The sequence below is a fragment of the Oncorhynchus mykiss genome, chromosome 9 (assembly GCF_057628025.1).
Source record: "Oncorhynchus mykiss isolate SJ-2025 chromosome 9, ASM5762802v1, whole genome shotgun sequence".
NCBI classification, from domain to species: domain Eukaryota; kingdom Metazoa; phylum Chordata; class Actinopteri; order Salmoniformes; family Salmonidae; genus Oncorhynchus; species Oncorhynchus mykiss.
Genome location: NC_143030.1, coordinates 70,628,532 through 70,655,182, shown reverse-complemented (window position 1 = coordinate 70,655,182; position 26,651 = coordinate 70,628,532). Strand labels below are relative to the sequence as shown.

Below are 26,651 nucleotides of genomic sequence, written 5' to 3'. Positions count from 1 at the left end.
GATTGTGGTGCATGACTCTGTACTGTAGCAGCCAACTCAGTCATGAAACATCTCCTCCCACATAGTTTCTACATTAGTCTCTGTAAACATGGGCTTTTCTGTGATATTACTGGACTGTCAAATATAAGGCGATATAGGCATTTGTTTGCTTTTGGCTTATCAGCATTTCTCCCTAATCTTATAGGACATTGTATTGTAACTTTAAACGGTGATGACTCATTCGGAAGGTAACCCACACACACCTTTCCACATCACATACCCTGCACATGACGTCATCCACCTCAATGTAATGGGAATAACACCAGGCCTCACCAAAAGGGTTGGACTATTTCCTCCTTCCTTTTAGGATTTCATATTTATTTTCATCCTGGGCTGCAGTATATTGGTCCATTAGATATCACAAATCACATCGATATCTGTTTCTGTTTCTTGTTCTGGCTGAGTGTAAAAAAATGTGTTTGAGAGATACATTAGAGAAAGACTGTTGTATTATTTAACTGTTCATTAATATAATGGATAAAATGACCTCTTTTCTGACATTGGTAAGTGATTTCTCTCTCTCCATCACCCCCCTCTCTCCTTCTTTCTCCCCCTCCCTCTCTCTCTTTCCAACACCCCCCTCTCTCCTTCTTTCTCCCCCTCCCTCTCTCTCTTTCCAACACCCCCTCTCTCCTTCTTTCTCCCCCTCCCTCTCTCTCTTTCCAACACCCCCCTCTCTCCTTCTTTCTCCCCCTCCCTCTCTCTCTTTCCAACACCCCCTCTCTCTCTCTCCATCACCCCCTCTCTCCTTCTTTCTCCCCTCCCCTCCCTGTCTCGCTCTCCCCTCCCTCTCTCTCTCCATCACCCTCCTCTCTCCTTATTTCTCCCCCTCCCTGTCTCACACTCCCCTCCCTCTCTCTCTCTCCCTTCCCCCCATTTCTCTCCCTCTCTCAGGGGTCTGATGAGTGTGTGATGTGTTCCAGTCTGAGAGACGGTCCTCACTGTGTGTTCTCCTGCCCCAGTGGGGTGAACGGAGAGAACGGGCAGTTCATCTACAAATACCCCAACAAGGACAGCTACTGTGAGCCCTGCCATGTCAACTGCACACAGGGGTGAGTGTGTGTGTGTGTGTGTGTGTGTGTGTGTGTGTGTGTGTGTGTGTGTGTGTGTGTGTGTGTGTGTGTGTGTGTGTGTGTGTGTGTGTGTGTGTGTGTGTGTGTGTGTGTGTGTGTGTGTGTGTGTGTGTGTGTGTGTGTGCAGTAGAGTGACACTGTGCATCTTGTTGCAGGTGTTCTGGTCCAGGGTTGAGTGACTGTATAGACAACACTAGACAGTCCACTAGGTGAGTGTCTCTCCCTGCTGGTGATTATATACACACACACACCACTCAAACACACACACACAAACACACTCAAACACACACCAGACATTTACATATTTTTCTCCTGTAGCACTCAGATCACAGGAATAGCTTTGGGAGTGCCGGCTGCCCTCATAGTCTGCCTGGCATTGTTTGTGTTGGGCATGCTGTACCACCGTGGCCGGGCCATCCGCAGGAAGAGAGCCATGAGGAGGTACCTGAAGAGTGAGGAGGTGAGGTTGAAAGATATATGTCAAATTCAATAGAATACTGGTATATCTCTACAACATAACTGAAAGGAAGTCTGCAGAGTCGTGGGACACATTGGACATATCCAAAAGATCTTTCCAAACTCGCAGTATAAATGTAACAGGTCTGTGTGTGTTATTAAAAGAGTTTTGAGCCGCTGGGGCCAGGAGAGAAAGGGGCTAACGTTCATGCCCGGATCCTGAGGGCCCCAGAGCTGAAGAAGGTCAAAGCCCTTGGCTCTGGAGTGTTTGGTACTGTACACAAAGGCCTGTGGATCCCTGAGGGAGACTCCGTGAAGATTCCTGTAGCCATTAAGACCATCCAGGACCACACAGGCAGACAGACCTTCACTGAGATCACTGATGTAAGAACCACACACTCATAACACACCGACACTCAGTAACAATACTAACGTCTGATTCCTAGTCACCAGATATGTTTGTGTAATGGAGGTGGGTTTTATTGAAGAGTAACCTTGCATGAGACATAAATACTTGTGCTAACTCCATGAACTAATGCTTGGGCTTTAGCTCACTAAGCTAACACAGTCTTGTGGTGTGTAGGAGATCCTGTCTGATTCCCTCTCCCTCTCTCTCTCTTGCGCTCTTGTTCTCTCTGTGTGTCCTCCTTTGCAGCACATGTTGTCCATGGGCAGTCTAGACCACCCGTATATTGTCAGGCTCTTAGGTGTCTGTCCAGGTGCCAGTCTACAGCTGGTCACCCAGCTCAGCAGCCAGGGGTCCTTACTGAAGCACATCAGGCACCACAGGGACAACCTGGATCCACAGAGGCTTCTCAACTGGTGTGTACAGATAGCTAAGGTGAGGTCATGATCACTAAAGGGTAGAACCATTTTTGGTTCCAGGTGGTTTTCCCCTCAAAGAACCCAGGACCCTTTAAGGGTGTTTTCACATACAGTATAGTCCTCTTTAAGATAAATGATCTCAGTCCTCCTTAAAGTGAACTCTGGGGTAAAATAAAGCAAAATAACTCAGTTCTCTTTGTATTCACACTGCCCTTGCCTTTGAATTTGGACTCAACCCTTTTGCCTGTTCACTTCACCTATTGTGTGGTTCCAGTCCTCTTTGCATTCACATTGCTATATTTAGAAAGGAACCAAAATCTTTTTCCAACATTCACTCAATGCACTCTGGGTTTTTCCAATGTACAGGACCATTCCATCAAAACGTGTTATCGGACAGCTAGACATACTGTACCTACAGTACTTACATTTTGGAAGCTAATAGATTGCATTTAGTTAAAAGATGAGACAATTGTAATCAGAAGATACTATTAACATGTAAATATTATTGGTAACAGAATAAATAACAGAATAATAACTGCAGACAATATAATGTTATATTGATTTTGTACCCTATGGTGTGATTCTCACCAAATATGTTGTTGTTGTCACGAACCGGCTCAAAGCCCGTAACAAAGGGAGACAACGTGGAGATAAGGAGTAACAAAAGATATTTATTAACTAAAGCAACTAAGGAAAATATACAATGATGTGTGTAATCAGTAATCAGTAGCGTAAGTGAGTGTTTTGCATGCATGAATGTGATAATGCAGGGTGTTGAAAGGTGCCAAAGCAAACAAACAAAAAGCCAACAAGAACCACAACACAATCTACAAATGTCTGCATGGAGAGAGTCTCCTCCATGAATGGGGAAGGGGTGTATTTATCCTGGGAAACACCTGGGCCCAGGTGTTTCCCATGTAGCTGACGACCCTCTCAACTCCGCCCACCGGCATCCTAATAAGGAAACAAGAACAAAGACAAAATACGGCAGACAGAGTGGGAGGGTCGTCACATTGTCTTCTCACACTATTCAAACCCCACAATAGAGTAAACAGTTTATTACACTGCTGTATTGTAACCTATAGATCACATTTAGCAAACAAATAATCTGAACTAAAAACTCAGATTATCCCGCAAACCTGTACATCCTCTTCTCTCTTTAGTGGCACCAACGTGAGGGGTTATGTCAGGGGGAACAATGCTGCAGAAGTCTAGTGTGAGGGGTTATGTCAGGGGGAACAATGCTGTAGAAGTCTAGTGTGAGGGGTTATGTCAGGGGGAACAATGCTGCAGAAGTCTAGTGTGAGGGGTTATGTCAGGGGGAACAATGCTGTAGAAGTCTAGTGTGAGGGGTTATGTCAGGGGGAACAATGCTGTAGAAGTCTAGTGTCAGGGGTTATGTCAGGGGGAACAATGCTGTAGAAGTCTAGTGTGAGGGGTTATGTCAGGGGGAACAATGCTGCAGAAGTCTAGTGTGAGGGGTTATGTCAGTGGGAACAATGCTGTAGAAGTCTAGTGTCAGGGGTTATGTCAGGGGGAACAATGCTGTAGAAGTCTAGTGTGAGGGGTTATGTCAAATCAAATCAAATCAAAATTTATTTGTCACATACACATGGTTAGCAGATGTTAATGCGAGTGTAGCGAAATGCTTGTGCTTCTAGTTCCGACAATGCAGTAATAACAAGTAATCTAACTAACAATTCCAAAACTACTGTCTTGTACACAGTGTAAGGGGATAAAGAATATGTACATAAGGATATATGAATGAGTGATGGTACAGAGCAGCATAGGCAAGATACAGTAGATGGTATCGAGTACAGTATGTACAAATGAGATGAGTATGTAAACAAAGTGGCATAGTATAAAGTGGCTAGTGATACATGTATTACATAAGGATACCGTCGATGATATAGAGTACAGTATATACGTATGCATATGAGATGAATTATGTAGGGTAAGTAACATTTATATAAGGTAGCATTGTTTAAAGTGGCTAGTGATATATTTACATCATTTCCCATCAATTCCCATTATTAAAGTGGCTGGAGTTGAGTCAGTGTCAGTGTGTTGGCAGCAGCCACTCAGTGTTAGTGGTGGCTGTTTAACAGTCTGATGGCCTTGAGATAGAAGCTGTTTTTCAGTCTCTCGGTCCCAGCTTTGATGCACCTGTACTGACCTCGCCTTCTGGATGATAGCGGGGTGAACAGGCAGTGGCTCGGGTGGTTGATGTCCTTGATGATCTTTATGGCCTTCCTGTGACATCGGGTGGTGTAGGTGTCCTGGAGGGCAGGTAGTTTGCCCCCGGTGATGCGTTGTGCAGACCTCACTACCCTCTGGAGAGCCTTACGGTTGAGGGCGGTGCAGTTGCCATACCAGGCGGTGATACAGCCCGCCAGGATGCTCTCGATTGTGCATCTGTAGAAGTTTGTGAGTGCTTTTGGTGACAAGCCGAATTTCTTCAGCCTCCTGAGGTTGAAGAGGCGCTGCTGCGCCTTCTTCACGATGCTGTCTGTGTGAGTGGACCAATTCAGTTTGTCTGTGATGTGTACGCCGAGGAACTTAAAACTTGCTACCCTCTCCACTACTTTTCCATCGATGTGGATAGGGGGGTGTTCCCTCTGCTGTTTCCTGAAGTCCACAATCATCTCCTTAGTTTTGTTGACGTTGAGTGTGAGGTTATTTTCCTGACACCACACTCCGAGGGCCCTCACCTCCTCCCTGTAGGCCGTCTCGTCGTTGTTGGTAATCAAGCCTACCACTGTTGTGTCGTCTGCAAACTTGATGATTGAGTTGGAGGCGTGCGTGGCCACGCAGTCGTGGGTGAACAGGGAGTACAGGAGAGGGCTCAGAACGCACCCTTGTGGGGCCCCAGTGTTGAGGATCAGCGGGGAGGAGATGTTGTTGCCTACCCTCACCACCTGGGGGCGGCCCGTCAGGAAGTCCAGTACCCAGTTGCACAGGGCGGGGTCGAGACCCAGGGTCTCGAGCTTGATGACGAGCTTGGAGGGTACTATGGTGTTGAATGCCGAGCTGTAGTCGATGAACAGCATTCTCACATAGGTATTCCTCTTGTCCAGATGGGTTAGGGCAGTGTGCAGTGTGGTTGAGATTGCATCGTCTGTGGACCTATTTGGGCGGTAAGCAAATTGGAGTGGGTCTAGGGTGTCAGGTAGGGTGGAGGTGATATGGTCCTTGACTAGTCTCTCAAAGCACTTCATGATGACGGATGTGAGTGCTACGGGGCGGTAGTCGTTTAGCTCAGTTACCTTAGCTTTCTTGGGAACAGGAACAATGGTGGCCCTCTTGAAGCATGTGGGAACAGCAGACTGGTATAGGGATTGATTGAATATGTCCGTAAACACACCGGCCAGCTGGTCTGCGCATGCTCTGAGGGCGCGGTCAGGGGGAACAATGCTGTAGAAGTCTAGTGTGAGGGGTTATGTCAGGGGGAACAATGCTGTAGAAGTCTAGTGTGAGGGGTTATGTCAGGGGGAACAATGCTGCAGAAGTCTAGTGTGAGGGGTTATGTCAGGGGGAACAATGCTGTAGAAGTCTAGTGTGAGGGGTTATGTCAGGGGGAACAATGCTGTAGAAGTCTAGTGTGAGGGGTTATGTCAGGGGGAACAATGCTGCAGAAGTCTAGTGTCAGGGGGAACAATGCTGTAGAAGTCTAGTGTGAGGGGTTATGTCAGGGGGAACAATGCTGTAGAAGTCTAGTGTGAGGGGCTATGTCAGGGGGAACAATGCTGTAGAAGTCTAGTGTGAGGGGTTATGTCAGGGGGAACAATGCTGTAGAAGTCTAGTGTGAGGGGTTATGTCAGGGGGAACAATGCTGTAGAAGTCTAGTGTGAGGGGTTATGTCAGGGGGAACAATGCTGTAGAAGTCTAGTGTGAGGGGTTATGTCAGGGGGAACAATGCTGTAGAAGTCTAGTGTGAGGGGCTATGTCAGGGGGAACAATGCTGTAGAAGTCTAGTGTGAGGGGTTATGTCAGGGGGAACAATGCTGTAGAAGTCTAGTGTGAGGGGTTATGTCAGGAGGAACAATGCTGTAGAAGTCTAGTGTGAGGGGTTATGTCAGGGGGAACAATGCTGCAGAAGTCTAGTGTGTGGTGTGGGAATAATGACAAGCGAACCTGGGGGTCTTTGCGTTCACATTGTCCTAAAAAAGAGAACCAGACCGCGGAATATAAGCGAACCGAACTCAGAACACCTCTCGAGATGGTCTCAGATCAGTTCGCTTTGGGGGCTCTTGAGAGGGGTCTGAGTTCCTTTGGAGTGTTCACACTGTACAAACAATTAAGCGAACTTCACTAGGTTCACAAAAAATGTCTGAAAGGGAAAAAGTGTGAAAACACCCTAAAAACCCTTTGGTAAAAAGGTTCTACATGGAACCAAAATCCACAGTCTCACGGTTTCACAGTTATTATCATGACTCAGTGCTTTGTGGGTGACCTCTTGTGTGTCTGTCTTCAGGGCATGTATTATCTGGAGGAACACTGTATGGTGCACAGGAACCTGGCTGCGAGGAACGTGATGCTAAAGAATGATTACTTCGTCCAGATTTCTGACTACGGTGTGGCTGACCTGCTCTATCCTGATGACAAGAAATATGTCTACAGTGACAGTAACAAGGTACTCAGGACACACATTCACCGCTCCATTCACCTGGATTCATCAAGATATTGTATTTCACAAGTTGTTGTCCACAGTAAACAGACAAAATGAGCTTCTGCTTCTATGTTTCTCCCAGACTCCCATAAACATAAAATGGATGGCCCTGGAAAGCATCCTGTTCCGAACATACACTCATCAGAGTGACGTCTGGAGTTATGGTCAGACAGCATGGTCATAAGTGTCTGTCTGTCTATCCGTCTGTCCGTCTGTCCCTACATCTGTTTGTGTTAAACATCTATGTCATCATGACATAACCTCTCCCCTCTGCAGGAGTGACAGTGTGGGAGATGATGTCATTCGGAGTAGAGCCCTACGCATCCATGCAGCCCCAAGATGTCCCCGGTGTACTGGAGAAGGGAGAGCGCCTGTCCCAGCCCCACATCTGTACTATAGACGTGTACATGGTCATGGTTAAGTGTGAGTGACCTTTCAAAAGTCATGTCCACACTATGCACGTCCACACTACTGAACTGCCATGGAATAAGAGGAAAAATACTAGCACAATTTGACCATGATTTGGACCACAAATGACCACAAACGATCCTCATCAGAATATTAATGGTTGAAATGAAATGGTTTCTATTTAAATGAAAGGTATTTTCTTTCTTTTCCGTGGGGTGACTACACACCCAGCAACCTTTGGACATTGATCATTTTATTGTTTTCTAATACCAGGCTGGATGATTGATGAGAATATTCGCCCGACCTTCAAAGAACTGGCCAATGACTTTATTCGCATGGCAAGAGACCCACCTCGCTACCTTGTCATCAAGGTAAGGAAAAGATTACAGCACTTTATTCATTTTCTGTCTATTCAAGTCCTATTGACAGAAGTCTTTATTACTGACACTTTGCCTATAGGACAGAGGAGAGGCGCGGCCAGAAGAATCCCACCAACAAGACTCAGAGCTGGACAATTTGGAGGCGGGACTGGAGGACCAGGATGAGGAGGGATTGGAGGACGGTTTGGCCACCCCTCCCCTTACCCTGTCCCCATCCAGGATGTCTCGCCTGAGGATGAGCTCATATAGGGTAAATTTGATTCATCTGCACACATAACTTGAATTTCTGCACTAATCACATCTACTGAGTTACTAGTGATGGGAACACAGGCTTTCTGAAGGCTTCGGCGCTTTCACCAAATTGTGCCGGAAAACTGTTCATTACTCAGAGCTTCATTATCTGTTCACAATGCACATTAGTGACATCTGCTGGTTAACAATAAATAGCCGTGTGTGATTATCAGACGTTTTCTCTCTCCACTGTGTGTCAAAACTCTCAGTGGCGCAGCGGTAAGTCGTTACTTTAGTAGCCTGTAATCAGTTTGAATATCAGGTTCTCAACTTGCTTCCCTTTTCTGCCTTCAAGATAAAAAAACATCTAAAACTGAATTCATGGAATTATTTAGGATGCTTAAGACAGAATCTTATACTATAATAAATAAAATAAATTAATTTTAACAAAAGTACGAATCTTCGACGAAACGCAGCTTCCGACGTCATTGATCACGTGCTTCTGATGAAGCGATACGAGCATCGGCACACTGCTTCGAAAAAAACTTCTTAGCGATTTTGACGTATGCCTCGGAGCTCCGGTATCAAACGTAAAAAACACTCAAATATCAAGTTAAAAAAGGTCAGTGTGAACTTTAACCTCTTTCTCTCTCTCTTTCTCTTTCTCTCTCTCTCTCTCTCTGTCTTTGACCTCTCAGAGTGCCAGTGCCACCTTTCAGGCCGGACCAGTAGAGTACCTTCCCATGACCCCCAGCTCTGGAGAGGTCAGACACCACAACACATCACACATCACAGATAAGGAGATCTTGATATCAGGGCCATCATTTCCCACTGAGAATAGCCAGAAACAACTGGCACTAACATTTAACTGAGAGCAATACGTATTAAGACTCCACTTTGCCAAATGGCTTCACTTAAGTCACTATTATGACTAAACATTGCCAAGAGGAAATAACTGTTTCAGGAAACTCAGACACATAAATATGTTGTATCGAATTCAAGTCTCATCCCGATTCCACTGGTTCCATTTCGTGATGATGAAGATGGGGATGATGGTCTATGAATGACCATTTTCCACTTCTAACATATTCTTGAAACTCAAAGGTCTTTTCACTGTATCCTTCCTTCAGTTGTTCTCCCAGCAGTCTCGTCTGAACTCAGCGAGGACACTGTCACAGGGGTTAGAGGGAAGAGGGAGTGGCCTGGATTTTGAGCTGGCCGAGGGAGTGTCACTGAGCGGCAGCTTGCGCAGGCAGCATCCCAGAGCTGGCAGGGACAGTAGCAGTAGTACCCACCACACCTCCATCACCATGGAGCATAGGAGCCAATCTGCAGTCTCAGAGTCACACTCCAACAGGCCTGAGCAAGAGGATGAGGAGGAGGAAGATCACTATGGATATGTGCTGCCTGGAGTGTCTAACACTCCAGAGAGAGGTGAGAGGGAGAGGTGACCCCTGGATGTGCAGGCAACACACCACATGAATGTGATCAGTGTTTTATTTTTTTCCATCTATGTTGATGGAGTGATACAATTCTTAGTTATATTCTCTAATATTGCTTTCCTCCTTTATGTGGCAGATTGTCTGCTGTCTCGCCCAGCCTCCAGAAACTATCGCCCAAGTGGAACATCTCTCAGGGGCTCTAGGAGCTCCAAAAATGTGCTGTCACCGTTAGCAACTGCCCCAGACCCCACCGCGGACTATGAACAGATGACCAAACAGCCAGCCCATTTGCCCCGCTCCCCCAGAGCCACCTCTGTACAGATAGAAGGGCCTTCATCAGTGGTATGGAGGAAACAGTCCTCAACTCTCCCCTCCCCAACCTACAATATAGCACCCTCACCACTAGAGGGTGACAACACAGTGCATGGGGCCTCACAGGAGTCATCGTCAGGCACTGCAGCCACTCCTGGGGGAAGCCAGGGTTCAACAGAGACCTCTGATAGTGCAGTGGCTAGAGTAGCAGAGGGATACATGCTGCAGCCGCTGGTTGACAGGCCTTACAGTGGATCTGTTGTGTCTGACAGTGGAGGGGTGACTCAGGGGAGGCCAGAGAAAGCGTCTGTAGTGGAGTATGAATACATGGATATCCGGAGCACCACAAACACCACAGACACAGAAAGACCGATCTGGGAGAGGCATGAGAGTGGAGCAGCTGACTTGAGGAGGACAGAGGCAGAAGAACGAGCGAGAGAAGAAGAAGGAAAGAGTCAGGAGGTAGAGGAGGAGAAAGGAAAGGAAGGGGAGGAAGTTTACCAGTACACTAACAAGCAGCCCAGACTCCTCAGAGAGAGCAGTAAAGTGGCGGGGCTCCTCCCCAAGCCCAGCCTCCTCCCCAAGCCAATGCCCAAGCCCAGCCTCCTCCCCAAGCCAAGGCCCAAACCCAGCCTCAGCCCCAATCCCAACCCCAGGCCAGATGGCTTCACAGCAGTGGAAGACAGCAAGGTGGAGGTATATGAGGAGATGCATGCCTTTGGAGGGGGCTCCCAGCGAGGGGACCACCAGGAGGCAGAGTACCAGAACCTCCCAGTCCCAGGCAAGGGGAGGGCCACCACGGCTGAGGATGGGGGCGCGGGTAGCAGCTGTGCCGGGCTAGGGTTGGGAGGGTACATCAAAGCATGCTCTGGTGTGGGAGTGGTAGAGCCGAGCAGCAACACATCGTTTGACAACCCTGACTACTGGCACAGCAGACTGTTCCTCAAGCCAGATGCTGTGCGCACATAATGATGTGGACTGAGAAAACAACAACAACCGTGACCAAGCAAGCACAGCCAGAGGTGTTTTATAGAATCATGTAACAGGCTGGGTTGCAGCTCAACCAGTAATGTAGCGCTCTTTTAGTACTGTTGAATGTGTTGTTTATAATGTAGTGCATGTATTCTCAGTTGGTTTACACATCATCCATCCAAACATCATTGAACAAAAAAACATCTGCAAAATGTCCTATGTAGCATTAATGTTATCTATCAGTTTATAGTGACATCTCAGTCTAAGAAATGTAACCAAATAGGCAGCTATATATTAAACAACAGCAAAGGATGGCCTAAGCTGTGAGCAAGAATCAATAAGTCAAAGACAAACAGAATAGTGAGAAATAGATGCACATAGATCTTAATGTACAAAGATACACAAAGCATATAGAATGTACAAAGATACACAAAGCATATAGAATGTACAAAGATACACAAAGCATATAGAGTGTACAAAGATACACAAAGCATATAGAGTGTACAAAGATACACAAAGCATATAGAGTGTACAAAGATACACAAAGCATATAGTGTACAAATATACACAAAGCATATAGTGTACAAAGATACACAAAGCATATAGAATGTACAAAGATACACAAAGCATATAGAATGTACAAAGATACACAAAGCATATAGAATGTACAAAGATACACAAAGCATATAGTGTACAAAGATACACAAAGCATATAGTGTACAAAGATACACAAAGCATATAGAATGTACAAAGATACACAAAGCATATAGAGTGTACAAAGATACACAAAGCATATAGAGTGTACAAAGATACACAAAGCATATAGAGTGTACAAAGATACACAAAGCATATAGAGTGTACAAAGATACACAAAGCATATAGTGTACAAATATACACAAAGCATATAGTGTACAAAGATACACAAAGCATATAGAATGTACAAAGATACACAAAGCATATAGAATGTACAAAGATACACAAAGCATATAGAATGTACAAAGATACACAAAGCATATAGTGTACAAAGATACACAAAGCATATAGAATGTACAAAGATACACAAAGCATATAGAGTGTACAAAGATACACAAAGCATATAGAATGTACAAAGATACACAAAGCATATAGAATGTACAAAGATACACAAAGCATATAGAATGTACAAAGATACACAAAGCATATAGTGTACAAAGATACACAAAGAATATAGAATGTACAAAGATACACAAAGCATATAGAATGTACAAAGATACACAAAGCATATAGAATGTACAAAGATACACAAAGCATATAGTGTACAAAGATACACAAAGCATATAGAATGTACAAAGATACACAAAGCATATAGTGTACAAAGATACACAAAGAATATAGAATGTACAAAGATACACAAAGCATATAGAATGTACAAAGATACACAAAGCATATAGAATGTACAAAGATACACAAAGCATATAGTGTACAAAGATACACAAAGCATATAGTGTACAAAGATACACAAAGCATATAGAGTGTACAAATATACACAAAGCATATAGAATGTACAAAGATACACAAAGCATATAGTGTACAAAGATACACAAAGCATATAGTGTACAAAGATACACAAAGCATATAGAGTGTACAAAGATACACAAAGCATATAGAGTGTACAAAGATACACAAAGAATATAGAATGCACAAAGATACACAAAGCATATAGTGTACAAAGATACACAAAGCATATAGTGTACAAAGATACACAAAGCATATAGAGTGTACAAAGATACACAAAGAATATAGAATGCACAAAGATACACAAAGAATATAGAATGTACAAAGATACACAAAGAATATAGAATGTACAAAGATACACAAAGCATATAGTGTACAAAGATACACAAAGCATATAGAATGTACAAAGATACACAAAGCATATAGAATGTACAAAGATACACAAAGCATATAGAGTGTACAAAGATACACAAAGCATATAGAGTGTACAAAGATACACAAAGCATATAGAGTGTACAAAGATACACAAAGCATATAGTGTACAAATATACACAAAGCATATAGTGTACAAAGATACACAAAGCATATAGAATGTACAAAGATACACAAAGCATATAGAATGTACAAAGATACACAAAGCATATAGAATGTACAAAGATACACAAAGCATATAGAATGTACAAAGATACACAAAGCATATAGAATGTACAAAGATACACAAAGCATATAGTGTACAAAGATACACAAAGCATATAGTGTACAAAGATACACAAAGCATATAGAATGTACAAAGATACACAAAGCATATAGAGTGTACAAAGATACACAAAGCATATAGAGTGTACAAAGATACACAAAGCATATAGAGTGTACAAAGATACACAAAGCATATAGAGTGTACAAAGATACACAAAGCATATAGTGTACAAATATACACAAAGCATATAGTGTACAAAGATACACAAAGCATATAGAATGTACAAAGATACACAAAGCATATAGAATGTACAAAGATACACAAAGCATATAGAATGTACAAAGATACACAAAGCATATAGTGTACAAAGATACACAAAGCATATAGAATGTACAAAGATACACAAAGCATATAGAGTGTACAAAGATACACAAAGCATATAGAATGTACAAAGATACACAAAGCATATAGAATGTACAAAGATACACAAAGCATATAGAATGTACAAAGATACACAAAGCATATAGTGTACAAAGATACACAAAGAATATAGAATGTACAAAGATACACAAAGCATATAGAATGTACAAAGATACACAAAGCATATAGAATGTACAAAGATACACAAAGCATATAGTGTACAAAGATACACAAAGCATATAGAATGTACAAAGATACACAAAGCATATAGTGTACAAAGATACACAAAGAATATAGAATGTACAAAGATACACAAAGCATATAGAATGTACAAAGATACACAAAGCATATAGAATGTACAAAGATACACAAAGCATATAGTGTACAAAGATACACAAAGCATATAGTGTACAAAGATACACAAAGCATATAGAGTGTACAAATATACACAAAGCATATAGAATGTACAAAGATACACAAAGCATATAGTGTACAAAGATACACAAAGCATATAGTGTACAAAGATACACAAAGCATATAGAGTGTACAAAGATACACAAAGCATATAGAGTGTACAAAGATACACAAAGAATATAGAATGCACAAAGATACACAAAGCATATAGTGTACAAAGATACACAAAGCATATAGTGTACAAAGATACACAAAGCATATAGAGTGTACAAAGATACACAAAGAATATAGAATGCACAAAGATACACAAAGAATATAGAATGTACAAAGATACACAAAGAATATAGAATGTACAAAGATACACAAAGCATATAGTGTACAAAGATACACAAAGCATATAGAGTGTACAAAGATACACAAAGCATATAGAATGTACAAAGATACACAAAGCATATAGAATGTACAAAGATACACAAAGAATATAGAATGCACAAAGATACACAAAGCATATAGAGTGTACAAAGATACACAAAGCATATAGTGTACAAAGATACACAAAGCATATAGTGTACAAAGATACACAAAGCATATAGAGTGTACAAAGATACACAAAGAATATAGAATGCACAAAGATACACAAAGAATATAGAATGTACAAAGATACACAAAGAATATAGAATGTGCAAAGATACACAAAGCATAGATACATAAAGTAGAAATAGCAGGCCAATGTACACACACTAATGGATCAAATTTGCACAGTGTTTGCACTTCAACTTGTTCCACTTCCTGGTGAAGCTGAGTTGACCTACATAGATAGAACCTCAAGGTTCCCTGGGTGTGAGGTCTGCCATGTAATGTACATTTGTAGCTTATAGTTTCCTCTATGAAATGAAGTATTCTTGATGAACATGACTGTATGGATGAATTTCAGTCATGTATTGACTATGTTATTACAAGTGTGTGTGTGTATGCGTTTTAAGTTTTAATGTTGCATGCACAAGTACAGTGAAATGCCTTTCTTGCTCACTCTAAATCCAACAATGCAGTAATCAATATCAATTTAGTACTAAAAATAACATAAGGTAGAACAAGAAAAATAAATAAATATGAAGAACATGAGAAGTTAGTAAGCTACAGTGCATTTGGAAAGTATTCAGACCCAACATTTTGTTGAATTACAGCCTTATTCTAAAATGGATTAAATAAAAAAATGTCATCAATCTACAATTTTTGGGGGGCAAATGTATTAAATATAAAAAACATAAATACTTTATTTACATAAGTATTCAGACCCTTTGCTATAAGACTCAAAATTGAGCTCAGGTGCATCCTGTTTCCATTGATCATCCTTGATGTTTCTACAACTTGATTGGAGTCCACCTGTGGTAAATTTAATTGATTGGACATGATTTGGAAAGGCAAACACCTGTCTATATATGGTCCCACAGTTGACAGTGCATGGTGGAGCAAAAAAAATAAAAACAAACAAACAAACAAACAAACAAACAAACAACAGCAGCAGCAGCAGCAGCCATGACGTTGAAAGACTTGTCTGTAGAGCTCTGAGACAGGAGTGTGTCGAGGTATCAAAACATTTTCTGCAACATTGAAGGTCCCCACTGCAAGAGCACAGTGGCATCTTTCATTCTTAAATGGAAGAAGTTTGGAACCACCAAGAACCTTCCTAGAGCTATTTGCCAACCCGGCCAAACTGAGCAATCGGGGGAGAGGGGCCTTGGCCAGGGTGGTTGTAATTGAGGCTTTAATCGCTGCCAACGGAGCTTCGACGTACTGAGTAAAGGGTCTGAATACTTATGTAAATGTGTTTACTTTTTCTTTATCTACAAACATGTTTTTGAGTTGTCATTATGGAGTATTGTGTGTAGATTGAGGGGGGGGGGGGGGGGGGGGGAACAATGTAATCCATTTTAGAATAAGTCAAGGGATCTGAATTTCTCAATGCACTGTATATACAGGGTCAGTTCCAATACCATGTTTACAATGTGCAGGGGGACTGGAGTGATAGAAGTAGGTATGCATAGGGGTGATAAATATGTGTGTGTGAAAGCGAGAGACCCAAGCAAGTCAAGAGATGCATACACTATTCTTGATTAGTAATAATAGCTATGTAGATATGCAGATAATATGATGCCAGGCCAAAATCTAATGACTACTGAAGAATGTCTAATTTACTGATAAAGGTTTATCGGTCAGTGCCATAGATATTAATGGGGAATGGAAACACTAGGATTTAGAACGCTAACTGTAAATTGGCATGGTTGTGTCAATGGCATGAGGGAAAATGTTGTTTAGTATAAGTGGATTGAATACATCTCTTCGCTTAGATTTACTTCCTAAAGTGTTTCCATTCCCCTTTAAAACCAAGGATCAGTGCGGTGACGCGCTAATTCAATTTGGCGTTCAGCGTGCACTCACTGCGTGGGACGTAACCAGCTAGTAGGAAGCGGGATCTCTAGCGAGTTGGGCTTGTGCAAGATCTGCGGAGGAGGAGATAGCACTGCAGCGTGGTCGAGTCTGTAGCTGACACCCGGGGAAAAAAGTTACTTTGAGTGCGAAAGAGCCACCGAGAAAAATGTCTGGAGACGACGAGCCACAAGAGCAGACCATCGCGGATGACTTGGTCGTTACCAAGTACAAGATGGGGGCCGAGATTGCCAACCGTAAGTGAATAGTAACATGTTTTTAATAGACTATTGAAGAGTTTAGACGTGACAGTCTGCTGGCTAATGTGCTAACGCTAGCTCAGCTATCACAATGCAGCCATGTGCTGTGTTAGCAGCTAACGATACATTAATCACAACGTCTCCTCGGGGCTAGCTTTTGGCTTGTGTAGTTGTCTTAAGCAATAGTTCCATCAGTTTCGTAATGTATAGTAGCATGAGTTAGCATATTTTTGCTAACTAATTCTAAAATTAAGCTACAAAAGTGTATGCATAGACAGCTGCTACCTAGCCAAATGCTACGTTAGCTAGCTCACTAGCTAAGGTTATATGCACTGCCTGGAAAGTTGTCACTAGTAAACATAACTGATTAGCAAACTACCTTCTGAATAAGTTGGCTATGACCCCGTTACATTGAATTAACTATTTTCTACGTTTAGTTAACTAGTTAGTTACCAACGATTCATTTTAACTCTCATGTTTGCCAATGTACTATTTAAAACAGGTCGTTTGCACCGCCATCTCTTAACGTAACGCATGTTACTGATCTTGAACCGTTACCCGTAGCAAGTGTTCTCAGTGAAGCCATCGATGGTCATTGGTTGTATAGGCTTAAGGGCCATCAGGGTCTGTCAGTTTAGTGACAATGTATTGCCTCAGACCTGCAACGCAGTACCACACACAGCTATAGCCAGCATCTATGCTATACTCCCTATGCATCCAGATATAGCTACTATATATATTCTGTGTGCAAATCTTATACTTACTCTCTGTATCAAAATTGAAGACCTGGCTGGAGTATATGTTCATGGGAATTTATGTAAATCTTGATGATCCCACGTAATGGTCCTGGAACGGGATCTTTATGAACTTCGATTACAATTATTTTTGCCCTACGGACGTGTTTATTGGACCAGCAGATCCACATTTGAGTCATTTAGCAGAAGCTCTGAACCAAAGGGACCTAAAACTAGTACAAATGTTTGCGTGAGAAGTCACCTCCCCTGGTCCTAATACCCAAAGCATACCTACCCAACCTCTTGTTCTTTCCTCCTGTGTCTCTTCCTGTCTACTCCAGAGGCCCTGAAGGCTGTGGTGGAGGCTGCCAGGGCTGGGGTGACTGTGGTCAGCCTCTGTGAGACAGGAGATGCTTTCATCATGGCAGAAACTGGAAAGGTCTTCAGGAAGGAGAAGGATCTGAAGAAAGGTATGGGCCTCATCTCATTGGTTAAGTCAATAAGTTGCGTTGACATGAGTCATGAGTGAAGTGGCTCTTAGAGTTTTGTAGTTAACTTTTTTTAATTGCAGAAAAGTTGAGTGGGTAAATCAAATCTTTTCCTTGTTTACTCATATCCTCTCTCCTTGCGTCTTCAAAACAGAGAGAATCAAAACACTTAATATTCTTTGTTGTGCAGAAAGTTACTTAGGTTATTAGTGTAAATAAATCTCTACTTATTGCCCCCCTCAGGCATTGCATTCCCAACCAGCGTATCAGTCAACAACTGCGTGTGCCACTTCTCTCCCCTGAAGAGTGACCCTGAGATCACACTGAAGGACGGGGACCTCATCAAAATGTAGTAACAACATATGTCTGCAACTTTTATGGCCGACTGTCTCATGGGCAACTGTTATTCAATGAATCTTTACCTTCTCTGTATGGGACCTGCATGGCTGTCCCTGTTCAACTGTTGGGCGACTACCCTTCCTATGTCAGTGCATGGACCAGTCTGATGGTCTTGAGTCTGCCTATCCTTCATGTGCTGCTTGTTGTTTTTGCCTGTGCAGTGACCTGGGGGTGCACGTCGATGGCTTCATCTCAAACCTGGCTCACAGCTTTGTGGTGGGAGTGACCAAGGTAGTAGCACTTGGTTGTTTGCTGTGACCGCGTCGGGATCATTAGCAAGAGTGCATATGTTGCTATGTTCTGTCATACAGAATGCCAGCATACAGATACATTGACGGATGTACAGCACATCAAACGTTACATGCATAGTGCGACCGTCACGTAATGTTAGGCACAAAGGAGTCAGGTAGACAACCAGCTAGTACAGGAAAACCCAACCGTCACGTAATGTTACACACAAAGGAGTCAGGTAGACAACTAGCTAGTACAGGAAAACCCAACCATCACGTAATGTTACACACAAAGGAGTCAGGTAGACAACATCTAGTACAGGAAAACCCAACCGTCACGTAATGTTACACACAAAGGAGTCAGGTAGACAACCAGCTAGTACAGGAAAACCCAACCGTCACGTAATGTTACACACAAAGGAGTCAGGTAGACAACCAGCTAGTACAGGAAAACCCAACCGTCACGTAATGTTACACACAAAGGAGTCAGGTAGACAACCAGCTAGTACAGGAAAACCCAACCATCACGTAATGTTCCTGACTCCTTTGTGTGTTAGACAACCAGCTTGTACAGGAAAACCCAACCGTCACGTAATGTTACACACAAAGGAGTCAGGTAGACAACCAGCTAGTACAGGAAAACCCAACCATCACGTAATGTTACACACAAAGGAGTCAGGTAGACAACATCTAGTACAGGAAAACCCAACCGTCACGTAATGTTACACACAAAGGAGTCAGGTAGACAACCAACTAGTACAGGAAAACCCAACCGTCACGTAATGTTACACACAAAGGAGTCAGGTAGACATCATCTAGTACAGGAAAACCCAACCGTAATGTTACACACAAAGGAGTCAGGTAGACATCATCTAGTACAGGAAAACCCAACCATCACGTAATGTTAGGCACAAAGGAGTCAGGTAGACAACCAGCTAGTACAGGAAAACCCAACCATCACGTAATGTTAGGCACAAAGGAGTCAGGTAGACAACCAGCTAGTACAGGAAAACCCAACCGTCACGTAATGTTACACACAAAGGAGTCAGGTAGACATCATCTAGTACAGGAAAACCCAACCCGTGCGTAATGTTGCCTGTTTTTCATATTTTCCTATATAATCATTTGCTATGTTATCTCACCTTCTCGTCCTCTGTTTTCGCTCCATCAGGATGCTCCGTTGACAGGACGTAAGGCTGACGTTATTAAAGCAGCACACCTGTGTGCTGAGGCTGCCCTCAGACTGGTCAAGCCTGGAAACCAGGTGAAGTGATTAGCTAGAGCTTTACTGCGTGGGCAGTTGGTCTAGCCTAGTACCAGATCTGGTTGTGCTCTAAATCCAACTCCCATGGTGCAGTTGGCTATACAGCACAAACCGAGCGGGGACCAGGCTTATTAGGGATGCAGTGACACTTCTTTTTTTACACTTGACTAACAAATATATTTGGTATTGTAATGGGACAGTATTTCCATCAGTGGAATTATAGCAATTTAGGTTGAATGTCTCTCTCTCATTCAGAACTCACAGGTCACAGAAGCCTGGAACAAGATTGCCAAGTCATTCAAATGCTCAGCCATAGAGGGTGAGTCCCTCCTTTTCATTTAATGTAGTTGGTGCCACATTGATACACGAAACATTCAACCCGTAACTTGCCAAATCACATACCTTGACTTTTTGTCATATTACACACTCTCCTCAGGGATGCTGTCCCATCAGTTGAAGCAGCATGTTATTGACGGAGAGAAAACCATCATTCAGAACCCCACGGACCTGCAGAGGTGACATTTAATATTAGTCCAAGACATCTGGCTTGTTTTGGTATTACTTGTAAGATGCATATGTTGTTTCTCGTCTTTGTCGTGTGTGTCAGGCACCGCTGTAGCGATAATAGTAATTGCTCTTAGGGGACAAAGTTTTGTTTAATTATTCATGGCCTTGTCTCTCTCTGTTGGTGTTGCGTAGGAAGGACCACGAGAAGGCAGAGTTTGAGGTACACGAGGTGTATGCTGTGGATGTGCTCATCAGCACTGGAGAAGGCAAGGTGAGGGACACATTCACTCAACATTCCAGTCGTGTGAGGCTCACACCCGTTGATGGGTTGTACTAAAATGTATTACGTTTTCACAGTGAGGGGACATGATTGTTTTTTCTATGCATTGAATTACTCTGTGTGTCTCCTGTCATCACTTTGTATGTGCTGTAAACCCCCTTCCGTTTATTGGTCTGTCTTCTACTCCAGGCGAAGGATGCAGGCCAGAGGACCACCATTTACAAGAGGGACCCAGACAAGCAGTATGGCCTGAAGATGAAGACATCCAGGAGTTTCTTCAGCGAGGTGGAGAGACGCTTCGATGCCATGCCTTTCACTCTCAGGTAGCACGTCTGCCGCAGGGAGCGGACTTTTACCTACAACTAATATTATACTTTTACCCAGAACACCTTCAATGACAGTTGGGGAAAGAAGAGGGTTTTCATCAATTAAATAAGGCACATATCATTTTCCCCCGATTAGACTATTTGATCCAATAGACTGAGCACGTAGTTTTTGTTTCCTCTGTTTTAATGCCTATTAGATAGCTAATGATGTTTTGGTTCTCTCTTCTGCCTTTTTTATATTCTCCCCTCTCCCTCAATCTCTCGTTCTGTCTCTCAGGGCGTTTGAGGATGAGGGCAAGGCAAGGCTGGGTGTGGTAGAGTGTGCCAAACATGAACTCCTGCAGCCCTTCAACGTTCTGCACGAGAAAGAAGGTTAGTTGGAAGATCTAACCAGACAGAGGCTATGCATTTATGCTAAAGTACTGCGCATTACTTTTTGTAAAATTGTGTCAGATAATCCTGTAAGGGATGTGAAGGTGGCTTGACATGCAAATGAAATATTTCTTCCTTGATTCAGTTCACCACTTGACCGGTACACTACAAAATGAAAGTGGCATAACCAAGTTGTATAAGCCTACGTTTAATGGCTCTTTTTCTGTGAGTCTAGGTGAGTTTGTGGCCCAGTTCAAGTTCACTGTTCTGCTGATGGCCAACGGACCCCTACGCATCACCACAGGGCTGTATGAGCAGGAGCTGTACAAGTCTGAACACGAAGTAGAGGACGCAGATCTCAAGGTAAAGCAAGACAGATGGGCTACTGCTCTTACTGTGGTGCTACACTAGGGCTTTAGAAATCAGGGGTTTTCCCATCTGCCACACTGGACCTGTAACTTTTTGCCAATGTGAGCATGGCGCATACCACTTTATCACGTGTTCTTGGGTGTGTGTGTGTGCTGCCTGTCGTATTCATAAACATAGTGCTGCTTGGTCTCCGGTTTCATAGAAGATAATGGGAGCACCTCACGCTTGGCTAAAGTTGCACGTCCACTGCAGCATGACTGGTATACCCCTGACTTGCCTAGTTAAATAAAGATTACATTTAAATATACACATACCAGTTCCCTACTTGTACACCGGAGTGAGGGATGAGGATAAATCATCTCTGTGATTGGCTTTTCCAATGTCGTTATGTACTCGGCTGACATGGTTGATTTGTGTTCTCAAAAACCAACCTTTTTTTCAGGCCTTGCTCCAAAGCTCAGCGAGCCGCAAGACGCAGAAGAAGAAGAAAAAGAAGGTAGGCTAACCGAAAGGTCGCTGGTTCGAATCCCCGAGCCGGCAAGGTAGATAAATCTGCCGTTCTGCCTTTTGAGCAAGGCCGTTAACCCCAAACAACTTCTCCCGTGCACCTATGAGATGGATGTTAAGGCAGCCCCCCGCACCTCTGATTCAGAGGGGTTGGGTTAAATGCGGAAGACTCATTTCGGTTGAATGCATTCAGTTGTGCAACTGACTAGGTATCCCCTACTATTTAATGTAAATATTTCCAGGTCTCCCTTGGAAGAGGTCTTCTCACCTCAGTGGGACTTCTTTGTTTTAATACATAAATTACACATTCATGTGATTGAGGCAAAATGTGTCTTTACAATCTCTCCACACTTTTTTTTCTTCCCCCCCCCCTTGTGACAAGGCTTCAAAGACTGTGGAAACTGAAACGGCACCAGGACAGCCAGCGCCAGAGGTCAAAGAGACCGAAGCTGCAGAATAAGACCTTCCACCTCCTGACCCAGTCTTCGTCTCCCAATAATACTGACAGACTTTTGACAACTGACCAACCCACAGAACAGATGTCAAGACCTTCCACCATGCGCTCCTGTCCTGAGACGCCCGCCTCACGGTGCAGCCTAGCCTTGTGATGGAAACCTCCAAATGTTAACTGATGTCAGACTACTGGGGATGGTGCTGCTCTCTGCTAAATTCAAATTCTGTCACATCCCATTTCAATCTCACTGTCCTTGAGACAGCAGGGTTCTCCCCATGATAGTAACCACTAAGTGACTCAGAAGGGCTATTGAGTAGAACAAGGGCATTTTCCTGAGTAGACTCTGTGGGAGACACGTTTATACCATCCAGTCGTTGAGCCTTGGTACTGTAATAAAGTCAGCAGTGAATAATCAAATGATTTATGAAAGCAAAGCAGGACAGTTGAGGATGTGATACGATTGCATTGTGCCAATGATTTTTCTGAAGGAAAACCTTTTCGGTCATAACCATGCAGTTGTATCTTTTAAATTAATGTAAGTTTGTCTATTTGGGAAGTAAATGTGTATTAACTTGAACCCTCCATCATTAAACATGACAGACCTTATAAACAGCCATGCTAGCAAATGATGGCTGACTACGTTGACTCAAATCGTTACGTACATTAGCAAAAATCCCTAGGGTCATACCTAGCTATTTCTCTTATCAACTGCAACTGCCAGTTTTACAACTGCTTAAAGTCAGTTTCCATGGATATATCCCCTAACAGGACTACATATTAAATGGATTTAGTACAGGGAATTGGATTAGGGGCTTGATCTGTACGCACCATGCTAGGAAGGGAAAAAAAACATTGTCCCTGAAGCCCAATTATGAAAGGTTAAAATGTCCCCATTATTAAATGATTTAGGTATATGACTGCCATATTTCAGTTAATACACTGATACTGCCATGGCTCTCAATGAATTACACCTATATTGGTCACTGTTTACATCGGTTTCCATAGCTGTTTAATATCTGATACTTTATTGTAAAATAAGTTTGAGGATATTTTTGAATCATCTAGATTAGAAACATTGCCATGGTGGCGTCAAATAACAACTCCATTATCAAATTTGGGTATGAGGCAACTGACCAAAGGACTAACCAACTGCTGCACCACTAGTTCCTGTGGGCTTTTCTTTCTGAATAGGATATTAGAGGGAGAGATCATTGTGGAAATGTTTCTGACTCGGTTGATATTTTAAGTTTGTTCCCATGAAGGAAATGTATCCACTCTTGTTTTGTAAATGTGTATGGATAGAATTCTACAAAAGTTCCTATTTAGGAAGTAATAGAGGTCCTCCCAATAAAATGTGGTATTTTGGAAGGCCTTTGAAATTGTCATTAGCAAAGCATGTCAGAATTACAACCCATTTAAACTATTTTTAAACATTTTATTTGCATACTTGACTGAAATGTAAATATCGTCCTATAATAATTATATGAGTAAGATCCATCGGTCATTCCACTACCATCAGCTAACATGCTGAACACACCACTCTCGTCGCCTGCGCTGCCAAATAAATGTACACGTTACTAAATCAGTGCACCAATACTGCTCGAGCGTTCTATTTTATGCTTGACACTGCAAATCATGCCTCCCATCTCATTGGTTTTTAGGAGCATATACCCACATGGGTGGTTGAAAGATGAACTAAGGCCCACACTCCAGTCGGTGGTGGTAATGCACCTTAAAGTTGGTTGCCAACTGCCATATAAAGTCCAAAGAAGAAGCCTGAAGGAGGAGAGATTACTGGAAACTAACTCAGTTTACCCAGATAAAAATCTGTGGATTAATTGTTGGAGTAGAGGACCTTGTGTATTTCAGGTCAAATAACAACCCAATGATTTTATCCCAGGACAAATTAGCTAGCCATGTTAGAGAAACAAGTTGAGGGAAAAGTAACTAAACATTTTGCAATCTCCTAAAATAAATGTGATCTCTGAAGAGAGACAGGCTCTCCATCTTGCATAACAAACACTACACTTGTCTATTCAGTAGAGGCACAGATAGAACATCTTGCGTGTGAAAACTCAGTGAAGATGACGTAATGCGTAAAGAAATACGTCATGATGTAAACGGGGCATATGCCGCGTTCAAAACAACTGGGAGCTCAGAAATCTCTCACTTCAGTGCGTTCAAAACAACTGGGTATCTGGAGAGAGAAAAAAGAGCTCCGACTGGGAAAAATCGTTTTAAACAGTCATCCAACTCGGAATTCCAACTTGGAATTGTGCCTCATTCTAGCCCTGACTTTCCAACCTGAAGGTCACGGATATCATGATTTGGCCTCATATTTTTCAGAGTTCCCAGTTATCTTGAAAGCACCATAACTCTTCCCACCTGCAAACACACAAAAAGACACCCATATGGAGCGAGAGGGACAATTTTCTCAGCAGAATCTATAAGAAACCTTGCAAATGCTTTGGAGCATTTAGGCATTTAAGCTCTGCCAGCATACTGACTATTTTGGCTGTTTCTTCCTTTGCAAAAAAAAAAGAGTTTGGCTGAACCCCTAACTCTACATAATACTTCTTGACTTGTTTGTTTCCATACAAACCAGAACTGGTGGGCAGCTTGCTAACCAGCTTGCTGGCAACAGAAGTAAAAAAAAGAGTTGAATTCATTGGCAACCTCTGCTTTTTCGTATACCATCTCCCCCTTGATGTTCAGTCCAATACTGTTTAGTTTGTTTTTGATAGTACCACTACAGCCTAATTCCTTAAATGATTTCCAAAGATTTTAGGGTTTTGTTCTCAATTATTTTCTCAGCAAAGTAACCCCTCTTAGCTTCATCCATCCTGCTCTGTGCTTCATCCATCCTCCTCTGTGCTTCATCCATCCTCCTCTGTGCTTCATTTCTGTGACGTTTATATAGGACAAAATCATGCTGCCCTCAAACTGTGTTCAAAATTTTTATTTATTCCTTGCTTGGATAGATTCTAGAATCTCATGATTAAACCAGGGGCTAGATCTCTGCTTTACCCTGGCCCGTCTAATGGGAGCCATCACATTCACCACATCAAGGAATCTACATTTATAGACTTCCCAGGCACTGTCTACCTCTACAATATCTAGCACAGGTGACCAGTCAATTTTACCCACTTCCTCCCTAAACTTTTCAACACAGTATTTTTTGAGTCCTCTGATTCTAACGGTTTTTTGACACTTAAATATATCTTTAAAAATCCTCCTTGTGCAAAATGTATTAAAATGATTACTGATTCCATAGACTACTACTCCACTCTGTGATATTTTAGATTTGTCAGACACCAATATTAAGTCAATATTACTTTGCACTGTTTCACATATCCTGGTGGGATCTTTTATAATTTGGGTCAGAGCAAGTGATCTACAAAAGTGCAATAATACATTGTGGGTTGGGCTATTCTTTTTGCAGACATCAATATGGAAATCCCCTAACAAAATGATTTCCTTCAACAGTGAATCATTACAGTTTGACAACACAATTTTAAGACCTTCATAGAATGCATTCTGCTTGGGCGGCCTATAACACACCCCCAACAAAATCCGCTTGGTTTTGGGAAGGCAGATATCCAGCCAATCTCCAGATCAGCATTAAATCCGATCTGACGTTAAAAGCACAAACGCACATAATCCCCCACCCTTCCGATCCTTCCTGACAACAGAGTAATTACCTATCTCAATTTCTGAGTCACAAACAGATGAATCCAACCATGTCTCCGTAAAACATAAGACACCCACCTCTGATTTGCAAACCAACAGGCGTATCTCATCAATCTTCGGTAGTAGACTTCGGACGTTTAAGTGCACAAAATGTAAGCCCTTCCCAAAGGCCTCATTGAATTCCCGATCCACTTGTAACTCGCCTCCCAATGTTCTGCTATCTTCCCACTGCCCTGTATTACGCATATCGTTAATCGCTCTCTTGAACAAGGTACCTTTCACAGGGACACGATAGAACGTTTCAAATAAATAAGTCGGTCACATGAAAAACATAATTAGTGCAAAATACTTGATTTTAGCTGTAACCTGGGCAGTGAATATGACTGCCAAGGCATTATAGAAAGCGTTCACATTTTCCTACTCTACTGAGCATCTAGTCATCACTGTGTAGGCGGCAAAGAATGCAAAAACAGTGCTAAACTTTTTGTTTTGGGAGTGTTATTAATCTCAGG

General features: G+C 42.6%; 2 protein-coding genes and 1 long non-coding RNA gene across 6 annotated transcripts in view; all 3 read left to right on the top strand.

Annotated features, from left to right (window-relative positions):
• LOC110532688 (receptor tyrosine-protein kinase erbB-3) overlaps positions 1-11,127 on the top strand; it is a 39,854-nt gene extending 28,727 nt beyond the window's left edge. For 3 of the 4 annotated variants that reach the window (XM_090185212.1, XM_036988712.2, XM_090185213.1), the window contains 13 exons: positions 934-1,091; positions 1,268-1,321; positions 1,431-1,572; positions 1,734-1,952; positions 2,224-2,409; positions 6,868-7,026; positions 7,145-7,226; positions 7,339-7,485; positions 7,744-7,841; positions 7,930-8,100; positions 8,780-8,845; positions 9,212-9,515; positions 9,660-11,127. In XM_090185212.1, coding sequence (XP_090041338.1) covers positions 934-1,091; positions 1,268-1,321; positions 1,431-1,572; positions 1,734-1,952; positions 2,224-2,409; positions 6,868-7,026; positions 7,145-7,226; positions 7,339-7,485; positions 7,744-7,841; positions 7,930-8,100; positions 8,780-8,845; positions 9,212-9,515; positions 9,660-10,804 — 2,931 coding nt within the window. In that variant the 3' untranslated portion in view covers positions 10,805-11,127. Of the gene's footprint in view, positions 1-933; positions 1,092-1,267; positions 1,322-1,430; positions 1,573-1,733; positions 1,953-2,223; positions 2,410-6,867; positions 7,027-7,144; positions 7,227-7,338; positions 7,486-7,743; positions 7,842-7,929; positions 8,101-8,779; positions 8,846-9,211; positions 9,516-9,659 lie in introns of those variants that run through there. The other variant, XR_016483409.1, reaches the window with a different exon arrangement.
• Positions 11,128-16,315: 5,188 nt separating this feature from the next.
• On the top strand, positions 16,316-23,817 carry LOC110532687 (proliferation-associated protein 2G4). Its single transcript, XM_021616779.3, has 13 exons — positions 16,316-16,516; positions 17,595-17,723; positions 17,985-18,090; positions 18,302-18,371; positions 19,542-19,634; positions 19,890-19,953; positions 20,071-20,149; positions 20,334-20,412; positions 20,611-20,744; positions 21,025-21,119; positions 21,355-21,482; positions 21,931-21,984; positions 22,378-23,817. Exons 1-13 carry the CDS (start codon positions 16,429-16,431, stop codon positions 22,453-22,455), a joined length of 1,197 nt encoding a protein of 398 aa, XP_021472454.1. The 5' UTR covers positions 16,316-16,428; the 3' UTR covers positions 22,456-23,817.
• Positions 19,069-19,444, top strand: LOC149981321 (uncharacterized). Its single transcript, XR_016483410.1, has 2 exons — positions 19,069-19,174; positions 19,232-19,444. It is a non-coding gene; the product is annotated as an uncharacterized LOC149981321 (long non-coding RNA).
• Positions 23,818-26,651: the final 2,834 nt, after the last annotated feature.